The sequence below is a fragment of the Durio zibethinus genome, chromosome 10, assembly GCF_047325235.1.
Source record: "Durio zibethinus cultivar Kanyao isolate XHJ-2024 chromosome 10, ASM4732523v1, whole genome shotgun sequence".
Lineage (NCBI taxonomy): Eukaryota > Viridiplantae > Streptophyta > Magnoliopsida > Malvales > Malvaceae > Durio > Durio zibethinus.
In genome coordinates, this window is record NC_143171.1 from 8,029,511 (window position 1) to 8,049,605 (window position 20,095).

The following is a 20,095-nucleotide window of genomic DNA, read 5'->3' on the forward strand; positions in this document are numbered from 1 at the left end:
AAAAAAGATTGGAGATGACTCTTCATTTTTTTTATTTTAAAAGTTTATATCTATCGATCGAGTCTATGGATCGATATATTATAATAGTAATAATATCAAAACAACTCAAATTTTCGATTAAAATACATTGAATTTCTTCATCTAGGAAAAAAACCCCCCTAAAAAATGAAAATAAAAAAAAAGGAAAGGATAGTTATAGAAACAGAGTCAAAAGGCGGTGTTGTTGAAAGTCAGAGTAGAATTTAGGTGATGAAGAAGATATTTTCTTGGATGAGAGTTTTGGTGTGGAATAAAGAGAATAGATTAGAAAGTTTTTGGCATAATCTCCTGATAGAACCATCTGGGGTTGGTTTGTGAAATGCTAATGCCCAAATCCATCCTCTATTTGTTTTCTTATGACATTCATTACGTGCACCTGAAATAGGAGTCTTGGAGGCTCCTTTTATATATAGGTATAGATAGTGAAAAATATTATTTTTTATTTAATTTTTTTAGAGAAAAAAGAAACTAGCCGATTAAAAAAAGTTAATACCACATTTTATTCATGTAACTTCCTCATATCTAATTTATAAATGATTAAGATATCTCTAATATAAATGATCAAAAGAGGGAGAAAACACTACAAGAAAAGCTTGTTTTAGTGAGAGTTGCACATTGACCCTTACTAAAAGCTCTTGTGTAGTGAAGGCCAACAATAACCTTCATTGGAATAAATTTTTAGTGAGTAGTGTGTTTTAACCTTCACTAAATTTTTTTTTTTTTTGCGAGTCACATATAACCTTCACTAATTTAGTATTTTACTTGAGGATCCAAAATTGACCTTTACAAAAATATGTCACTTATATAATATTATAATGAATATTTGAACAATTATTAACAGAATAATGTAACAAAAAGATAAAAATGGAACCAAGATTAAAAATCCAAATAAAATAATTTTGAGGTTAGAAATGAAAGAAAAATTAAATTAAATTTGAATTTTGGGAGATTTTGGATTAAAATGTTAGGCCAACATCTATTAATATAAAATTAAAAACCCAAAATTTTTGTTTTGCCATTTTCAATTTCTTTTCTAAGCCCAAAATCTATTATTATAAAAATCACACTTTAGTTTTAATTCTAAGCCTATACCATATTCTAATTCGACCTCTCAATTCCCATTTCTTTTATATCCAAAACTAAGCTTCAAAGCTACAAAAACAAAATCAGAAAAAGAAGGTTTGTTCAACAAAATAGGGAACTTATTAGTTATATTACAATGCCATTTTTTTGTGAAAAAGAGAAATGTTTAATTTTTAAAGAAGAGAGTTTTTCTTTAAAAATCCCCTCAGTTCTAATTTTTAATTTTTATTTGTTTCTTATTCAAGTAAATATTTTATCTTTGCTTTTATTTTACTTCAAATCCATCGATTTGTTCATTTTGATGTTTGGTAGATGATGGAGCTAAGACCTAAAGTTCTAGAAGTTTCTAGAATATTTATAAGAGTTAAATCTAACTTGATATACTTTTCTTTGTCGATGGTAGCTCTAAGATCTAGGGTTCAAAATAGTTTCTAAAATGTTTATCTTTTCTTTTATTTTACTTTGAATCCATTGATATGTGCATTTTGATGTTATGTTGATGATGGAGCTAAGATCTAAACTGTAGTTTTTTAAAAAATAAAATAAAATTAGGAAAATTATATTTCCTATTAACTATATGGTAATTGTCTTATTACTTGATTTTAGGAATTTAAGTACTTATCGCATAAAAAGAAATTATTGCTTATTGGTAGAAATGCTCACACATCTTAATATTGCATTTAGTTTTGAAAAGGTGCAGATAAAAATATTTAATAATTATGTTGATTATGATGTATAATAGTTTAATAGGCCATTGTAATTTTAAAAGACAAAAGAGTTCAACTTAGCTACCACCTTTACATATTGGTGTCATGTCTTTAAAGATGCTCGTATAGTGTAGATCATAACAATTTATTTTTTTCATTCTATAATTTATAAATAAATAAATAAATATAACTAGAAAAAATGTATAAAGGGGAAAGCTGACTGTATAAATTTTTTTATTCTCATCATACTTTATTTTGGTTAGATCTTTGTTGACATTTTCAACCATAAATATATATTTCGAAAAGGAAAATTTTGTACTTATGTATGTTTAATAAAAAAAACTTGCAAAAATAACATTGAAAAAAGACTCTTTAGAATAAATTTTTATTATGCAATTTAATAAAAGTAGTTCAATCTATTTAGAAGGCTTTTTATTTAGTAGAAAAGAAATACTAGTTTAATGGGAACAATTCACTTTATTTTGTGTAGGCAAGTAAGCAAACAAATGACAACTAATCACCAAATGGTCATATGTTATACCTTAAGCAGGGCAATGTGGTAGAGGTGATTGTTCATGCTATTTTTCCTACATTTTTTTATTACCCAATTAACAAATTTTGTTGTGAAGGATTCTTGATTTTTATTTGAAAATTTTGAGGTAGCCAATATTGGATTTTGTAGAGTATTTTCATTGGTTAGTTATGAATTTATATCCCATTATTTCTAAGCTTGGAACTATAACATTGAAGTGCATTTTTTTTTTTTAAGTTTTCAAACAAAGCCAAATGCTGGAAAGATAGTTGTTGGCATCATTACATAATTGATAGCATCCATATCAAGTTTCTTGATTGTATGTTGTTTTTTACGTCGAACTTTATTTTTTTATGACTATAATTTTTTTTTAACTTCTTCCTTATTTTTTACCTCCTTATTTGATCATAATCTATGATTCTTTAGGATGAAAATAGGTGAAAAATCATTGCTATTAACAAAAAATTACCTTTTTGAAATAGGATTGACTCATTGATGAATGTTTATGCTAGAGAAATGTTTTGCTCCTCTGTTGTATCAAAGCCATAGCTTCTTATGTGAATCTCACTCATTTGAGTCCATTTATTTAACAATGATGAAATTCCTCTATATATCGGTTCACTACACTTTTTTATTATTTCTTTTGACAAATGTATGATTTTTTTTGCAAGTTAACTTGTTTATGTCACTATTGTGATTCAATTTATTTGTGTCACTGTTGTTTTGTTGTCTCAATCCATAAGAGAAATGTATTGTAAACACTTTTAAATTAGTTCACTGGGAGTTAAGAAGTGGTGATAGAAGGAAATGATATGAGGAAGGGATTCTTGTTGGTATTTTTGTCATTTGTAATTGTAGTTAGTTTTTATAGCAGCCCTGTCTCACTAATCCCTAGATTTCCTTCATCTTTGTAAGGTGTAGCTTAATGTTTGCATTTAAATATGAAGTTGGAACTATGATTAGGTTTTAATCTCTATCCTGTAGTCATGCCATATCTGACTTTTATCATATTATCTTTTTGTTAGCAATATTTAAGGTTTCTAATTTGTGTATAATCAATATTTCATCAGCTACTTATTATATTTACATTTATATGGATTTTATATGCAAAAAGAATAACCATTGGGGATGCCTACTCAGTCTACTCATACAGGTAATAAGGCCTAATGTATTTATATAATTTTTAGATACACTGTTTTCTTGATGGTCTTCTCTTGATTGTGTCCATTTTTTAGAAATCTTTGCATGTTTTACATGGTCTATTGAAGAAGTTGAAAAAAAATTCATATGGCTATTTTAAGCTTTATCTATATAATTTTATTTCTCTATGCCGCTTTGATCATCATATATTTGTTTTATCTGTTTTCTATAAACTCATAAATATTTTTAGTATATATTCACTCTCATTTTGTTATATATGTTTTTTTATTTTGTAGTGATTTTAAACTCAATGCAATTATGGCTACAAAAAAGGCATTTCTCACAAAGAAAAATATTAGATTAGCATCATATAATTTTGACTATGTATTGTTTGATTGTCTTACTAACCTTTCTTAGTTTTTTGGATAAAAAACTATAGAGTACTTAAAAAGAATTGATATGTCTGAGAGATGTTTTGTATATTGTTTGAAATTAGTATATGTGGATGCTTATTTGGTTTTATGCTATAATTTTTTGGACAAATATTATTTATTTATGTTTTGTTTAGAGTAAGAATTACAAATATTAACAAAGTAAATAAAAATACATAAATAAGTATTTTTCATGAGGGTTTTAAATCTTTTTACTAAATAATATAAAGTGTCATAGTAAATATCACAATTCTCATAAAAACAATTTTAAGTGAGGATCAAAACAACCCTTTACTAAAAATAAAAATTTTAAGTGAAAATCAATAAAAGCTTTTACTTAAATGTAAAAGATATAGTGAGATTCAAAATTGACCTTAATTATAAATTTCACATTTGACGATACTACACATTAACTTTCATTAATTATTTACATTTAGTCATAATTTTTTAATCCTAGTTAAATAATAGATATAATCAAGGTCGTATTTTATCTCTTATCACATGAGTCATATTGACTCTCACTAAATAATGATTGAAGATTATATGGACTTTTGGTGAGAGTTGTAATCCTCACTAAAAAACCCTATTGTTGTAATAAAGAAAATCTCAATCACAAAAATTATACTTTTCTATATCAAAAAAAAAAAAAAAAACCTACACTTTTCTTTTTCCCTTAACATCAACCGTAGTCTGTTCCACTAGTGGGCAAAGTTGACTATGATTTTACAGGATACCTAATTCAAATTAAACCCTCTTAAACCAATGAAAACCTCTTTGTTACTTGGTTGGCTATGTCTTGATCAATATTTAAACGAATAAAACAACTAAAACAACACAAATCTAGGTCATTGACTTGGATGGAAACTTTAAAACCACATTGGCTTGCCATCAAGAAAATTAATACCATATTACATCCAAAATTTTATTTAATAGTTTTTAACCTCATATGCTTTAGGAGAGTTAACTAAAAAGGACTTCGTCATTATTACCAAGTTTGATTTGTGGTTTCCATGGATAAGTATCAATTAAGTATGTTTGCTTGCCTAGAGTATAGACTATAGATGATCCTTCGAATGAGTTACTCTTGGATTGTTAAGTATAATTGCACCAGAAGGTACATGCTGGTGGGCAGCATGCAGATCCAAATATAAACAAGAACATAGGTCAAATGCTAAAAAAAAAGAAAAAAAACTATTAAGAAATCCAAATAAGAACCAAGACTCTGAAAGTTGTTTTAATATACATAATTAGAGGGTTCAAGACGAAACAGGCAATAGGACAAGCCTTTCAAGGGATGGGTGAACAATTCAAGAATCTGATATGCCGATCTTCCTCCTTGGGTTCCTCTTAAATAAGATAATGCTGCTACAATAGTGACCAAAAAGTTGTTTCTGATTTAGATTTTAGATATAGATCGAGAAGCTTTTTTCCATGGTTAAGAAGACTGTCTTGAAGGTTGATATATCATGCCATAAATGCAAGAAAAAGCTTCTTAAGGCAATCTCTGGACTTCAAGGTAAACAGACTGCCATATTCCTCTTGGCTTTCCTTCCCTTTCACAACAAATTAATCAACTGTATTTATTGATTCTCTATCGAGTGGCAAAAGTGAACCCAAACCCGAAAAATAAAAAACTTGAATCTAACATAACCACTCAGAGTCCAAAAAGATTAGAACTTGATAAAAAGATTTGTCACCTTTAATTCCAATCATCTGCAGGTATAGATAAGATTGAGGTTGATGCTGCCAAGGGAACAATATCAGTAACAGGCGATGCTGACCAATATGAAATTATAGTTCGGACGAGAAAAGCAGGAAAATTTGTTGAACCGGTGAGTGTTGGGCCTCCTCCAGCACCTCCAAAACAGGAGCCCCGAAAGAAGCCTGACGAGAAGAAGAGTGAACCCAAGAAAGATGATAAGAAGGCCGACCCCAAGTCTGATATCCACAATCCTGAAACCTGTCCTGCTTGTCAACAAATGTCCTTCTACATGGACCGCTGTGTGGAACCCAATACAGCATGCTCTATCATGTAATGATTGGCAGCAGGCAATTGGTATTTCTTAACATGGACAAGAATCATGTGGCTTTGGTGTTAGTGTTTAATTTAATGTGCCAATCACAACAATAATCGTATTTTAAAACCCTGTCCCGAACTCTCTCCATTATTTTATTCAAAAGAATCATTAAAAAAAGTGATAGTACATGGACAGGAATCATGTGGTTTTGGTGTTTGTGTTTAATGCAATGTAACAATCACAACAATAATCATATTTTAAAACCCATTCCCCAGCTCTCCCCATTATTTTAATCAAAATAATCATTAAAAAAAGTGCTGTGCTGTGTTAAAGGGAAAAATGAAATTACTTAATGCCAAGAAACAAAAGGAATAAATAATAAAGTTGTAGTTGAATTCATTAAAGGAAATTTCCACACCTTTTTATTAAATGAAGCCAAAATATAAACGATTTTCATGTTACGAGTAGACTAATCTATGAAGCGGGTTAAACCCGATTACCATATATAGAAGTTGACTTAAAACTCGATTCAATCTTTTAACTTAATTCCAAAAATTTTAAATTTATCATTAGAATTTTTAATATTTTATAATAATATTTAAATTATTTTAAAATTATTTTAAAATTAAATAGAAGCAATTATTTTACAATATATATATATATATATATATATATATTTCCTTGAAACTGGATCCGCCCCGAATTTGCAAATAAGGTTAGACTCAACGGAACCAAACCCAGACGTCTGAATGGCAATTTGACCTATAAATTTAAAATTTTAAGGATGTTGTGAAAGCGTGATACAGTCTGGTCTGCAACACATATGGTTTTGATACTGAGACTTCTTTGTAATTTGAAATCAAAGAGATTTCTTTGTAAGCACCAAAAGAGAGAGATTGCTTTGTAGCAGAAATTCTAACTCGTTCCCAACTTGGTTACGGGTTAACTGAGTCTGGGCAAGGCGAAAAAGGGCAGTACTGCTAAAGTTTTGTGTGTTGGAACGGCTGATACTAAGCTTGACGAGCTCCAATTCCTAGCTGAATCAGTTCGATCCTCTCTCACCACCTTCTTTTACAGCTCTTCCTCCAAGGTACATTCTACTTATTCCAATTTTCATTGGTTTCAGAATTGATAGTTTTTTATTTGATTTTACAATGATATGAAAGTTGGTAAATACGTTCTTTTAACATTTTCTTTGGTTTTAATCATAGTTTAACAATGTTGTTAATGCAGGTGTTTTCTTTTTTTTTTTTTTAATTTTCTGTTTTGATGGCAAAAATATGAAAATGGATTTCCTTTTTTACTAATGGAAATGACAGGTAGAAGTTGTGATAGTTGATGTTTCTGCCGGTCAAAAGGAAACTGAGAGTTTGAGTGATTTCAAATTTGTTACAAGGAACTTCTTTTATGCTATTCTGAATCAATTGGAGAAAACCCAATTGTGGTTCCAGATGATAGAGATAAAGCTGTTGGTGTTATGAGTAAAGCGCTTGAATATTTTATAAAGAAAGCTCAGGCTGATGGTGTTGTTGCTGGAGCTATTGGCCTTGGAGGCACTGGAGGCACATCTTTGCTATCATCTGCTTTCATATCTCTTCCTATTGGTGTGCCAAAACTCATTATATCGACTGTAGCTAGTGGTCAAACAGAACCTTATGTTGGAACATCGGATTTGATTTTGTTTCCATCTGTTGTGGATATCTGTGGGATTGATAGTGTTAGTAGAGTTGTGTTATCAAATACCGGAGCTGCTTTGGCTGGAATGGTGATTGGAAGGCTTGAAAAGTTCCAAGACTCTTGTAGCAAAGGTAAAAAGAGCACGGTGGGTATAACTATGTTTGGGGTCACAACTCCATGTGTTCATGCTGTGAAAGAAGGATTGCAGAAGCAAGGTTTTGAAACCCTCATTTTCCATGCCATTGGGGTGGGAGGCAAGGCTTTGGAATCATTGGTTAGAGAGGGATATATACAGGTATCTCTCTCCTTCATTTATTTGCTTCCAAAAATCTTCATTTCAATGTGAATTCTTTTACTTATGGTGGATGAAGTTCATGCATTTTTTGGGTGGTATGTCTTTCTGTAAGAAAATTTCTTCTTGTTATCAATTTACAGCTTTTCTTTTTTTTTTTTTGTGTATGACTTTGCTACAAGCAAAATAGATTCTTGACTGTGGTAAAACTATTTATGTTTGAAGTTAATGAAATGTGCAAAGCCTTGACTCTAAAATGCTGGGGTTTTTGGAAGTTGCCATAGTCTGACACCCCATGTTAGCATTTAAGATAGATGCTTATGCTTAGTCAAGCTGTGTTGCTGAAAAGTATTTGATTTCATAACCATTGAAGGTTTTAACGATTTGTTCTGCACAATGGTAGTTTTCTTGTTATTTATTATACAATTCTTGAAGTTCAGCTTTTTCCTTTTTGTGTTGCTCAGGGAGTTTTGGACATTACAACTACAGAGGTTGCAGATTATGTAGTTGGAGGTGTGATGGCTTGTGACAGTTCCCGTTTTGATATTATTACAGAGAAGAAGATCCCTTTGGTCCTCAATGTTGGAGCCTTAGATATGGTGAACTTTGGACCTAAAGATACCATACCTTCTAATTTTCAGTAAAGAAAGATTCATGTCCACAATGCCCAGGTGATAAGTCCATATAGCATTGGTTTTTCTCCCTTGCCTTTTGAAGTTGTAATGTCCATATGGTAGAGAAATCATTATATCATTATATCGTCCTTTTATATTTGGAATTAGATGGTTAAATGGGTTTTGTTTATACTTTTTACCAAAATAACGTATCAGATCCATCTTCTCTTGGTCCCACTCTGAAAATTTTGGAGAGATATGTCAAATGGCCAATTATTCTGGATTTTTACCATGTTTGCTGTTGTCTAATGTGCCTTCTATGTATCAATGTGGGTGATTGAAGGTATCGCTCATGCGAACCACAGTAGATGAGAATAAAAAATTTTCTGGCTTTATAGCTGATAAACTGAACAAGTCTTCATCAAAGATCTGTGTTTGCCTTCCACAAAAGGGTGTTTCTGCATTAGATGCATCAGGGCAGCCCTTCTATGATCCTGAGGCTACTGGTACTCTCTTAAATGAACTGAAGAGACTTGTTCAGATAAATGAAGACCGACAGGTACCAGTATTGCTTATTAAATGGTGTGAACCTAAATGTGATACTTTCTCTGTTTGTTTGGGTTTAGTTTAGTGTTCATCATATCAGGAATGTTGCATTACAATTTTTCTCATGAAGTTGAAAATTATATGTACTGATAGGTAAAGATGTATCCTTACCATATCAATGACCCTGAGTTTGCGGATGCATTGGTTGACTCATTTTTGGAGATCTGTTTGAAGAATCCTACAGATTGTAGTCTTCCTCAGGTTGCTTCGTCTGAGTCCAGTCAGGACCTTCAAAAGGGTCATGACTACAATGTGAACTCATCGAACTCTGGGACCCTTACCTATAGCCCAAGCAACTTCCCTGATGCAAGACCAGTTTGGGTTATTCACGAGGGAGCCTTGTCTTTCGTAGAAAGTATTGTTCATAAATATTGTATTTATAAACATAGTAACAGCACCAAACAAATTCATTTGCAGCATGTTCTGCAAATGCATTGGCTTTTATACCCTTGCATGCATTTCAACCTTTATAACAGCTTATGAGTTCCAAGATTTCTTGAGTTCCAACTGACTACTGTTAATGCCTTTTTATTAAGTAGCTAGATTTTATATATATATATATATATATATATATATATATAAAATCTAGCTACTTAATATATATATATATATATATGTTTCTTTGTGACAATGTGGAAGAAAGCTAATTGGTAACAATTTTGTGACAGAAACTTTACAAAGAACTCAAGGAATATTGCAGCAACTCGGAGATCAAATATCTAAAGGACTGCCCATAGTTGGAGCTGGTGCAGGGACTGGAATATCAGCAAAATTTGAGGAGGCTGGTGGTGTTGATTTGCTAGTTTTGTACAATTCAGGACGTTTTTGTATGGCAGGAAGCGGTTCTTTGGCATGCTTATTACCCTTTGCTGATGCAAATGCTATAGTCTAGAGATGGCAAATGAAGTACTGCCAGTAAGTTTTGAAATGCTTGCTTGTCTCATCACTTAGCATCTACACTAGTGCAAATCTTTTCTTTGTGATCACTCATTAGCATTTGTTTCAAAATTTATTTCTGTAGTTGAAAAAGGCAAATGACTAGACTTTTTTTATTTTTATTTCGATACTGTCCTTGTTGACTCCTCGTTGCCTTTTTTGCTTCATGAAGTGCTTCTTTAGGAGTTAAATTTTCATTTGTCCATATTTCTATAGAAAGTATCTCTTGTTTTTCATTATCATTCCCACAACAATGAATGCTATTATTTGCATTTTGAACAGGCCCTTAAATCATTGTACTATTGTTCATGCATTAACTGTCAATATACAGCATAGAAATACCCTATGTTCTTCTTTGCAATTATTTGATTTTGAAAACTTTCCCAATAAAATTTCTCACTAATTTCAGCATCATCTTTGGATGATTTCCCTCTTACTCATAGCTGCAAATATTCATAGGTGGTAAAGTTAGTACCAGTTCTTGCTGGAGTATGTGGAACTAATCGTTTTCGCCGAATGGATTACTTCCTAAAGCAATTGGAGTCAATCGGGTTCTCTGGAGTGTCATAACGTCTAGATCCGGGGATCTATCGCTAGACATTGATTTTTAGGAGTCGCCACCAATCTTTTTTATCTAGGTGCGATTAGCCACCTAAAGAATCTGTCCTTTCAGAGAACACCTAAGTTTAAGGGCCCCTAAAAGAATAGGTTCAGGTCTACTAACCAGAACAGAGTTCGGGGGTTCGATTACGTGTGAGGAAGGTTATAGCACCCTCACAACGCCCATCAAAAGATGGTACCAGCATAACTTTGTGTTATCCAAATAGCCTTAAAATTTTATCAAGTAATTAATTATTGGAAATTATTCTCAATTGACTCTAATACTTTTAGCAGAAAATTGAAAAAATTCCCTCACCTCAAGAGTATGCAAGAAAAACTACTGTTTCACTTGCAAAAGTTTCGTCGTCGGATTATTTAAGGAAAAATAAAAATGAAACTCAAAATAAAAAAGAAGGAAAGGATGATTGTTCTTGTGCAGAAAAAATTGATACTTTCAACTTTTTCCCCAAAAATATTTTTTGAAACTTTTATTTTCAAGGAAAATTGATACTTTCAACTTTTCTCTAAAAATATTTTTTTGAAAATTTCTTTTTAAGGAAAATTGATACTTTCAACTTTTCCCCAAAAATATTTTTTTTGGAAATTTATTTTTTAAGAAAAATTGATACTTTCAACTTTTTTTCAAAAATATTTTTTTAAAAATTTATTTTTAAGGAAAATTGATACTTTCAACTTTTTTTCAAAAATATTTTTTGAAAACTTTGATTTTCAAGAAAAATTGATACTTTCAATTTTTCCTCAAAAACTCTTTTTTTTCTTGAAATTTTATTTTTAAGAAAAATTGATACTTTCAACTTTTTCTCAAAAATATTTTTTTTATTTTTATTTAAAGAAAATAGAATAATGAAACAAAATAAAAGTGAAAATAAATAAAAATAAAAAATAAAGAAAAGTAAAACAAAAATAAAAATAAAATAAAGATAAAAAAAATATTAAATAAACCCACTCTAATAAATAAAAAAATAAATAAATAAACAAATAAATAAATAAATTCAAAAAAAAAAAACCTGGAGCGGCTCGGTATACGGCTCGGCTCGACTTGGCTCAAAGAAGAGAAAACGGCTCGAAAAAGTGACTTTGGAGCTCGGTTCGGCTCGGAAGGGGGCAGACACGCGCGGGTCAGGAAGTTGGTTGACGCTCGGGTCGGGTCGAATTTCGGCAAAACGCACGGATCCTCTGGGTTACTTAAGGCAAAAACGACTTCGTTTTGGGAGAGTATAAAAGGCAGTTCCCTTCGTTTTTCGACAAAAATCTTTTTCTTTCTCTCTCTCTTCCTTCTTTTTTCTCTCTTTTCTCTCTAAAAAGCCGAAGAACTCTGGTTGAAGATTCATCGGATTTTGAAAATTTTCATCGAAATCTGGGTTTTTTCGTCGAAAGTTCATCGGAAGTTGGTCGATTTCTGGGATTCTTCGTCGAAAACTGAGCAGCTCGTCGGAAACTTCTAATTTGACCGAAATTAATGCTGGAAAATTCAATCTTCGTCGAAAAAATGATCGGAATCTGGAAATTTTTCAAAAATTTCCAGAAAAATTTTCGCCAAAAATCTCTAAAAAATTATTTTCGATTCCAACAGCTATTTTAACACTTCTCAACCTTCTTTTAGCCTTCAAAAACTCTTCTATACGCCTCTTTTCTCTCAAATCAGTAGCTTTTGTTCATTGGTTTTTCTGTGTTCTTCATTTTGTTTCAGGAGGTCTCTTTTATAGGGATTGATCAGGAGTTTCTGATCAATCCCAATTCCTCTTTAGATGGGGATTCAATCTTTGAATCCAATTTGGACTCTTCTTATTGAATCTCAATCCAATCTCCAGCCAGATAAATAAAAAAAATAATAATAATAAAAAAAATCAAAAGAAAATAAATCAGATAAATCAAAAAAATTAACAGATAATTAAAATTAAATACATAATCTGATATACAAAAATATTAACAAAAAAATAATAATAAAGATATATACATATTAATAAATAAGTAAATAGTTAAAATAAAAAATAAAAGAAGGAAAAAATATATATATATATAAAATAAAAATAAAAATAAAATAGAAATAGAATAAAAATAATAGAATAAATAAATAAAACATATACCTACCTATTTGGGCTAGACCCAATTGATCGGGGCCTGGACCAAATTGGGTGTCTACAGCTGTCCCTCTTTGCACATTTTTTGTGAAACAAAAATTGCGTAAAGACGTAAACACCCAATCAAGACTCAATTCAACATTTTCATTTTTTTGTTTTTTTTTTATTTTTTTTATTTTCTTTGGTTTTTTGTTTTTTTGACCAAAGCTCCTCTAAGCAGAGGCTCAATGACTTTGAGAAACATAAATGGCTCCTCTAATCAGAGGCTCAACAACTTTGAAAAAAATAAATTGCTCCTCTAAACAGAGGCACTACGACTTTGAAAAGTAAATTGTTCCTCTAAACAGAGACACAACGACTTTTGAAAAGTAAATTGCTTCTCTAAACAGAGGCACCACGACTTTGAAAAATAAATTGCTCCTCTAAACAGAGGCACCACGATTTTGAAAAAATAAATTGCTTCTCTAAATAAAGGCACCACGACTTTGGAAAGTAAATTGTCCTTTGACAATCATGTCCAAAGGAGTTGAAAGTTGTGTTTGAAGGAATTTCAGGAGATTATGCCCAAAGGTCTTATAAATCAACCCTGATACCAAAAGATATCCTATTTCAAGGATTAGGAACTTACCTGATAAGTTTCTTCTCAAATTTGTAAAATATCTTTATATATGTTTTCTCTATGTGGGATGTTGAAACATCCCTGCTTCTTGAATTTATACACTATACTTTCCTAAGAGTAGTGCATGGTATGCAATGAATATGAATTTCAATGCATGCTATGCATATGTTGGCTAATTAATTCCTATTCAATGTATGGTACTCAAGTTTCTTAAGCTTTTTCCTTAGGCATCAAGCCCTTTGATTCTTCAGAGATCCGATTACACTGCTCTTCTAAGATCGAACCAGTGTAGCTCTCAATTGTCTTTTTCACTCACATTCTTCCTTGTTCAGTTTCTCAATACTTTGGAATAAATTTCATCAATCGATCATCACTTGACCATCATTCAATGAATTTCTCAGCACTAACAAATTTCAAAACAAGTTTCATCCACCATCATTGGGTCATTACTCATGGGTGTATCAGCATTGACCATTCCAAAACAAATTTTATCCACTGATTGTTTTCATCATTCAATCATAACTTGCAAGTTATATTGACCAATTCGTCCTTGTACTCATCACTTTTCAAGATTTATCCCATTATATTCTCCATTTGGCCACATCATATATCCTTCCAAATCATCTCTTTTAGGTTTCTACCATTTCTTCGTTTTGTTACCACCATCATTTTAGATTTCTTTTCAAATGAATGCAAGACTCTTTTAAGCACATATTTATTCATTCATTATCATTTCAATTCTTGACAAATACAATGCAATCAAGCATTTTTTCAATTCATTCTAGGGGTGAAACAATAAGAGAACGCAAAGTGAATTATGGTAAAAATAATCAATAAAGATCTGTTTTGGTACAAAGTAAATGGGAAAGGAAATGAATTGGATACATGTCATTGGGATGGATGGTATGTCCAAATGATGAATATTCAAACAATTCTCAACATTAATCTAGGATTCTTTTTCAAAAACTCATTCTATTTACAATTGAAGTCATATGGAGTTTGGCAAACTTTGCTCCAATCTTTGAGGGATCTTCAGATGTCTTTGATCTTTCATTCATGTAAGCCATTTTACCTGGATCTTTTTTTTTTCTACCAAAATCACCATTTCAGGTTTTCAATTTGAATCTCTTTTTTTCATTTTCTCATTTTTTCTTTTTTTTTATCATCTTTTTTCTTTTTGCTCGTTTTTCATCCATTGTTGATATCTTTCATACATCCAACTTTAGAGCAATATAGCATGATTCTATTGCTTCATCATGAGTATACCTTCGCTCAACATATGATCATTCAAGTTGAGTATTCACACTTGATCCAAATGGATTTTTCAAGGTTGTAATGTAGGCCAAGGTGAAGGGTTATAAAAAAATGGATATAATAGGCTCAAAACATGTATTAAAAAAGTTCAAAACCAAAGGATCATTTGATACAACTTGGCATTTTGTCCCTCATCATTTCACTGTTTTTTTTTCCTCACACAAAGGATTCTCATTACTTTGTCCCAAATCATGTGTGGCATTTATTTTTCTTTTACTTCTTCCTCTTTCCATATTTGATACCTTTTGTGGTCTTTTTTTTTCTTTTTTTTTTTCAAAATTACCCTCAGTGTAGAGGGTGATCCTTGGTTGGGCATTTTTCAAGAAAAAAAAATCATGATAGGCTCAAAGGGGTAATAATGAATAGTTTTTCGAATGATAAAAGAAAGATGATCATTTTTCATCTCAATTGTGAATACTTTTCTTGAACATCATCTATTGAACAAAGTTCAATATCCTGTATAAAAGATATTCTCAAGACATATCTCTTTCACCTCTAGTAATGGTTTACTTTTTTTTACTTTTTTTTTTTGCTCAAATCATCTCCTCATATTAATGTGGATGAGTTCTCAAAATTAAATTTCAAAATTATTGTTATCATTGTCTAAATATTCATCATCTGAAATTTGAGAATGAGAGTATAAAGTTATGAAAAGTAACAGAGCATGGAGTAATGGTCAAGTGAAAGAGAAAAATGTAATGAAATGCATTGACTTGCCCTTATTAAGATGATAACAAGTGAAATCATATTGCAAAAAGAAATCCAACAATCACTCGAAAAGAAATCCTAACATGACAAAAGAAACCTTCAACCAGCTTTATCTCCATTCTTTAAAATTGTCCCCCTATGCGATCAGGTGAAGAATCTCTATTGACATCTTGTCCTTCAAGTCATTGTGACTCTCCGGACCTTTTTTGTTCTTGATTTTCACTCAGAACGTTAACATTAGGTGTTGTTACTTTTCCTTGATCAAAACTTACCATTCCATCATTGATCAATCGTTGCACCTTATACTTTAAAGCAGTGCAATTTTCAGTAGAATGGTCAGTAATTTCATAGTGATAGTCGTAGTGGGCTGTAGGATCATACCACTTTGGGTAGGGTGGTTTAAGCGGCTCCACATGGCTGGGGGCAATCAAATGGCTATTAAAGAGTTCTCGATATAACTCTGTATAAGTCATAGGGATTGGATCAAATATAGGTTTTTCTTGAGTAGTTCGTTGTTCTCGTGAACCACTTGTTGGGTAAATAGGACGAATTTGAGTCCTTGTAGGAGCTTGAATGTTAAGGCTATATGTAAGATCTTGGGGGCTAAAAATTGATTGGTGTGTGGATGAATAAGGTGGTTGTGGAGCTAGCTACTATGGGTAGGATGAAGCATTATTCACAACAGGATAGTATGAAGAGTAATCTTGGGATGGATAGGGTTGATAACCCCTGAATTGTTGTCTATCAAAGCTCACAGCTTGAGCTTCAGCTTCTTTCTTTTCTGATGTCTTCTTAGTTTCTCCTCCTTTCAACTTGTCATTTTTTATGGCACTTTCAATAATTTCTCCAGAGATTACCATGTCAGTAAAATTTTTTGTTGCATTCCCTATCATCTTTTCATAATATGGAGGTTTTAAAGTGCTAACAAACAGCACTGTGGTCTCTTTCTTCGTCAGTGAAGGTTGTACCTGTGAAGCTATATCTCTCCATCTCTGGACATATTCTTTAAAAGACTCATTTGCCTTTTTCTCTAGATTCTGTAAAGACAAACGATCAGGAGCCAAATCGATAATGTGTCGATATTGACTGATGAAGTCATGAGTCATATCGCTTCAAGAACGAATGCTAGTTCTGTCCAGCTGAACATACCATCTAGCCACAGAACCAGTAAGACTGTGTTGAAAAACATGCATCATGAGTTTTCATCATGTGCATGAGCTGTCATCTTTCTGCAATACATGTTGATGTGGGTTTTGGGGCACTTTGTACCGTCATATTTTTTAAATTTTGGTACTTTAAACTTATAAGGAATAACCACATCAGAAACTAGGCAGAGCCCAGCAGTATCAACTGACCCATAAAAGCTAAATCTTTCCACAGCCCGTAGCCTTTGCTCTAGCATGTTAATCTTGGAGCTTTCCTGAACTTTCACTCTTATCTTTTCTTTCTTTTTCTCTTTTAAATCATCTAGATCAGGAATTGGTTCTGCTGCCTTTTCAGTGAAGACAGGATTTACATAGCTATTATACTGCGCTGGATTGAAAGCTGATGGCATTCCAGGATATGTCGGATATGCGAAGTGTTGTGACGGGACCTCTTGAGCATACTGAGCTTGAGGTGGGCCAAAACCTGGAGGGTACAAAGGGTCAACCACTTCTTGTAATGGGGGAACTTGCTGGCTTGTATTTTCTTCAACTCTTTTTCCTTTATTCATGTTATTAAGAGCCTCCAGAAGCTTGCTTAGCTCACTTTCAATCTTCTCCTGTGCTTTTTCTATCTTTTCAAATCTATGAGAATTTTTCTGCTCCATTTGTCTTGCTCCGGATCTTGTGTTGTATCGATGGGCAGGGTTTTCGCTAAATAGAGCTATCCTGAAACCTTGAGTACCATAATTATGATTAAAAATGTTATGCTATACTTTATGTATGATGCTTTGATGCATGAATGAAATGAAATGAAATGAAACATAGTTAGTTTTATGGATGAAATGAAAGTGATGCTGATGCATAATGTTACATATGATAATGAAAATGATACACAAAGTTAAACAATTAGAACGATTAGATAATCACCATTTTTGTGTCTTAATTTCAAGGTATAACTATCATTAGGTAGAAATGGCTCTATCATAGGTTTAGGCACTCTTAAGGTTCACTATATGCGATTTTTAGGTCAAAGTCTAAAGGTCCTCAAATTGTTCCTTACATCTTTGTCTATCATAGACTAGTAACGCACCCTAATCTTCACCCATTACAGGCTACAAGCGAAAAAGGTTCAATTTGAGTGGGAGTATTTCGCTAGCCACTGCGGAGGCATTAGACCTCACGAAAGCAATAGGTACTTTACTTCCTTCTAGAGGGACGGAGCTCAGGTATAGAGTTCATGTTATGCACATGCACATTAATGATATAATTAACAAAGTAAATAAACATGAATGAATAATAATACATATATACAAAAGGGTTCAATTTTATTAGGCTTTTGGATAACACAAATTATTTGCTGGCCTGACTTTCAAAGTCTCCAGTGGAGTCATCAAGCTGTCATAACGTCTAGATCCGGAGATCTATCGCTAGACATTGACTTTTAAGAGTCGCCACCAATCTTTTTTATCTAGGTGCAATTGGTCACCTAAAGAATCTGTCTTTTCAGGGAACACCTAAGCTTAAGGGCCCCTAAAAGAATAAGTGCAGGTCTATTAACCAGAACAGAGTTAGGGAGTTCGATTACGTGTGAGGAAGGTTATAGCACCCTCACAACGCCCATCAAAAGATGGTACCAGCATAACTTTGTGTTATCCAAATAGTCTTAAAATTTTACCAACTAATTAATTATTAGAAATTATTCTCAATTGACTCTAATACTTTTAGCAGAAAATTGAGAAAATTTTTTCACTCAAGAGTATGCAAGAAAAACTACTGTTTCACTTGCAGAGGCTCCGTCGTCAGATTATTTAAAGAAAAATAAAAATGAAACTCAAAATAAAAAAAAAGGAAAGGATGATTGTTCTTGTGCAGGGAAAATTGATACTTTCAACTTTTTCCCCAAAAATATTTTTTGAAACTTTTATTTTCAAGAAAAATTGATACTTTCAACTTTTCCCCAAAAATCTTTTTTTTGGAAATTTATTTTTTAAGAAAAATTGATACTTTCAACTTTTTTCCAAAAATATTTTTTTTGGAAATTTATTTTAAAGGAAAATTGATACTTTCAACTTTTCCTCAAAAATATTTTTTTGAAAATTTATTTTTAAGGAAAATTGATACTTTCAACTTTTTCCCAAAAAATATTTTTTTTGGAAATTTATTTTTAAGAAAAATTGATACTTTTAACTTTTTTTCAAAAATATTTTTTGGAAACTTTGATTTTCAAAGAAAATTGATACTTTCAACTTTTCCTCAAAAATATTTTTTTGATTTTTATTTAAAGAAAATAGAATAATGAAACAAAATAAAAATGGAAATAAATAAAAATAAAAAATAAAGAAAAGTAAAACAAAAATAAAAATAAAATAAAGATAAAAAGAATATTAAATAAATCTACTCTAATAAATAATAAATAAATAAATTCAAAAAAAAAAACCTAGAACGGCTCGGTATACGGTTCGGCTCGGCTCAAGGAATAGAAAACGGCTCGGAGAAGCGGCTTTGGAGCTCGACTTGGCTCGGCTCGGCTCGGCTCGGAAGGGGGTCAGGAAGTGGGTCGATGCTCGGGTCGGGTTAGATTTCGACAAAACGTCCGGATCCTCTGGGTTACTTAAGGCAAAAACGATGTGGTTTTGGGATGGTATAAAAGGCAGTTCCCTTCGTTTTTTGGTAGAAACCTTCTTCCCCCTCTCTCTCTTCCTTTTCTTTTCTCTCCCTTCTCTCTAAAAGGTCGAAGAACTCCGGTTGAAGATTCACCGGATTCTGGAATTTTTCACCGGAATCTGGGTTTTTTCGCTAGAAGTTCGTCGGAAGTTGGTCGGTTTTTGGGATTCTTCGTCGGAAACTGGGCAGCTCGCCAAAAACTTCAAATTTGGCCGGAATTAATGCCGAAAAATTCAATCTTCGTCGGAAAAATTATCGGAATCTGGAAATTTTTCAAAAATTTCTAGAAAAATTTTCGCCAAAAATCTCTAAAAAATTATTTTCGATTCCAACAGCTATTCTAACACTTCTCAACCTTCCTTTAGCCTTCAAAAACTCTTTCATACTCCTCTTTTCTCTCAAATCAATAGCTTTTGCTCACTGGTTTTTCTGTGTTCTTCATTCTGTTCCAGGAGGTCCCTTTTATAGGGATTGATCAGGAGTTTCTGATCAATCCCAATTCCTCTTTGGACGGGGATTCAATCTTTGAATCCAATCTGGACTCTTCTGATTGAATTTCAATCCAATCTCCAGTCAGATAAATAAAAATAATAAAAAAAAAATCAAAAGAAAATAAATCAGATAAATCAAAAAAATTAACAGATAATTAAACTTAAATACATAATCTGATTTACAAAAATATTAACAGAAAAAAAATAATAATAATAAAGATATATACATATTAATAAATAAGTAAATAGCTAAAATAAAAAAAAAAGAAGAAAAAAATATATATATATAAAATAAAAATAAAAATAAAATAGAAATAGAATAAAAATAATAAAATAAATAAAAACGAAAATAAAATAAATAAATAAAACATATACCT

The 20,095-nt window shown here is 31.6% G+C and overlaps 1 protein-coding gene and 1 pseudogene across 2 annotated transcripts; both read left to right on the forward strand.

The window, feature by feature from the left end:
• Window positions 1-5,072: 5,072 nt before the first annotated feature.
• LOC111293273 (heavy metal-associated isoprenylated plant protein 2-like) lies at window positions 5,073-5,968 on the forward strand. Its single transcript, XM_022886066.2, has 2 exons — window positions 5,073-5,448; window positions 5,652-5,968. Exons 1-2 carry the CDS (start codon window positions 5,364-5,366, stop codon window positions 5,966-5,968), a joined length of 402 nt encoding a protein of 133 aa, XP_022741801.1. The 5' UTR covers window positions 5,073-5,363.
• Window positions 5,969-6,896: 928 nt separating this feature from the next.
• Window positions 6,897-10,311, forward strand: LOC111293274 (toMV susceptible protein tm-1(GCR26)-like; annotated as a pseudogene). The gene is made up of 6 exons (XR_016345467.1): window positions 6,897-7,040; window positions 7,270-7,922; window positions 8,384-8,590; window positions 8,877-9,092; window positions 9,233-9,494; window positions 9,808-10,311. The product of XR_016345467.1 is annotated as a toMV susceptible protein tm-1(GCR26)-like (transcript).
• Window positions 10,312-20,095: the final 9,784 nt, after the last annotated feature.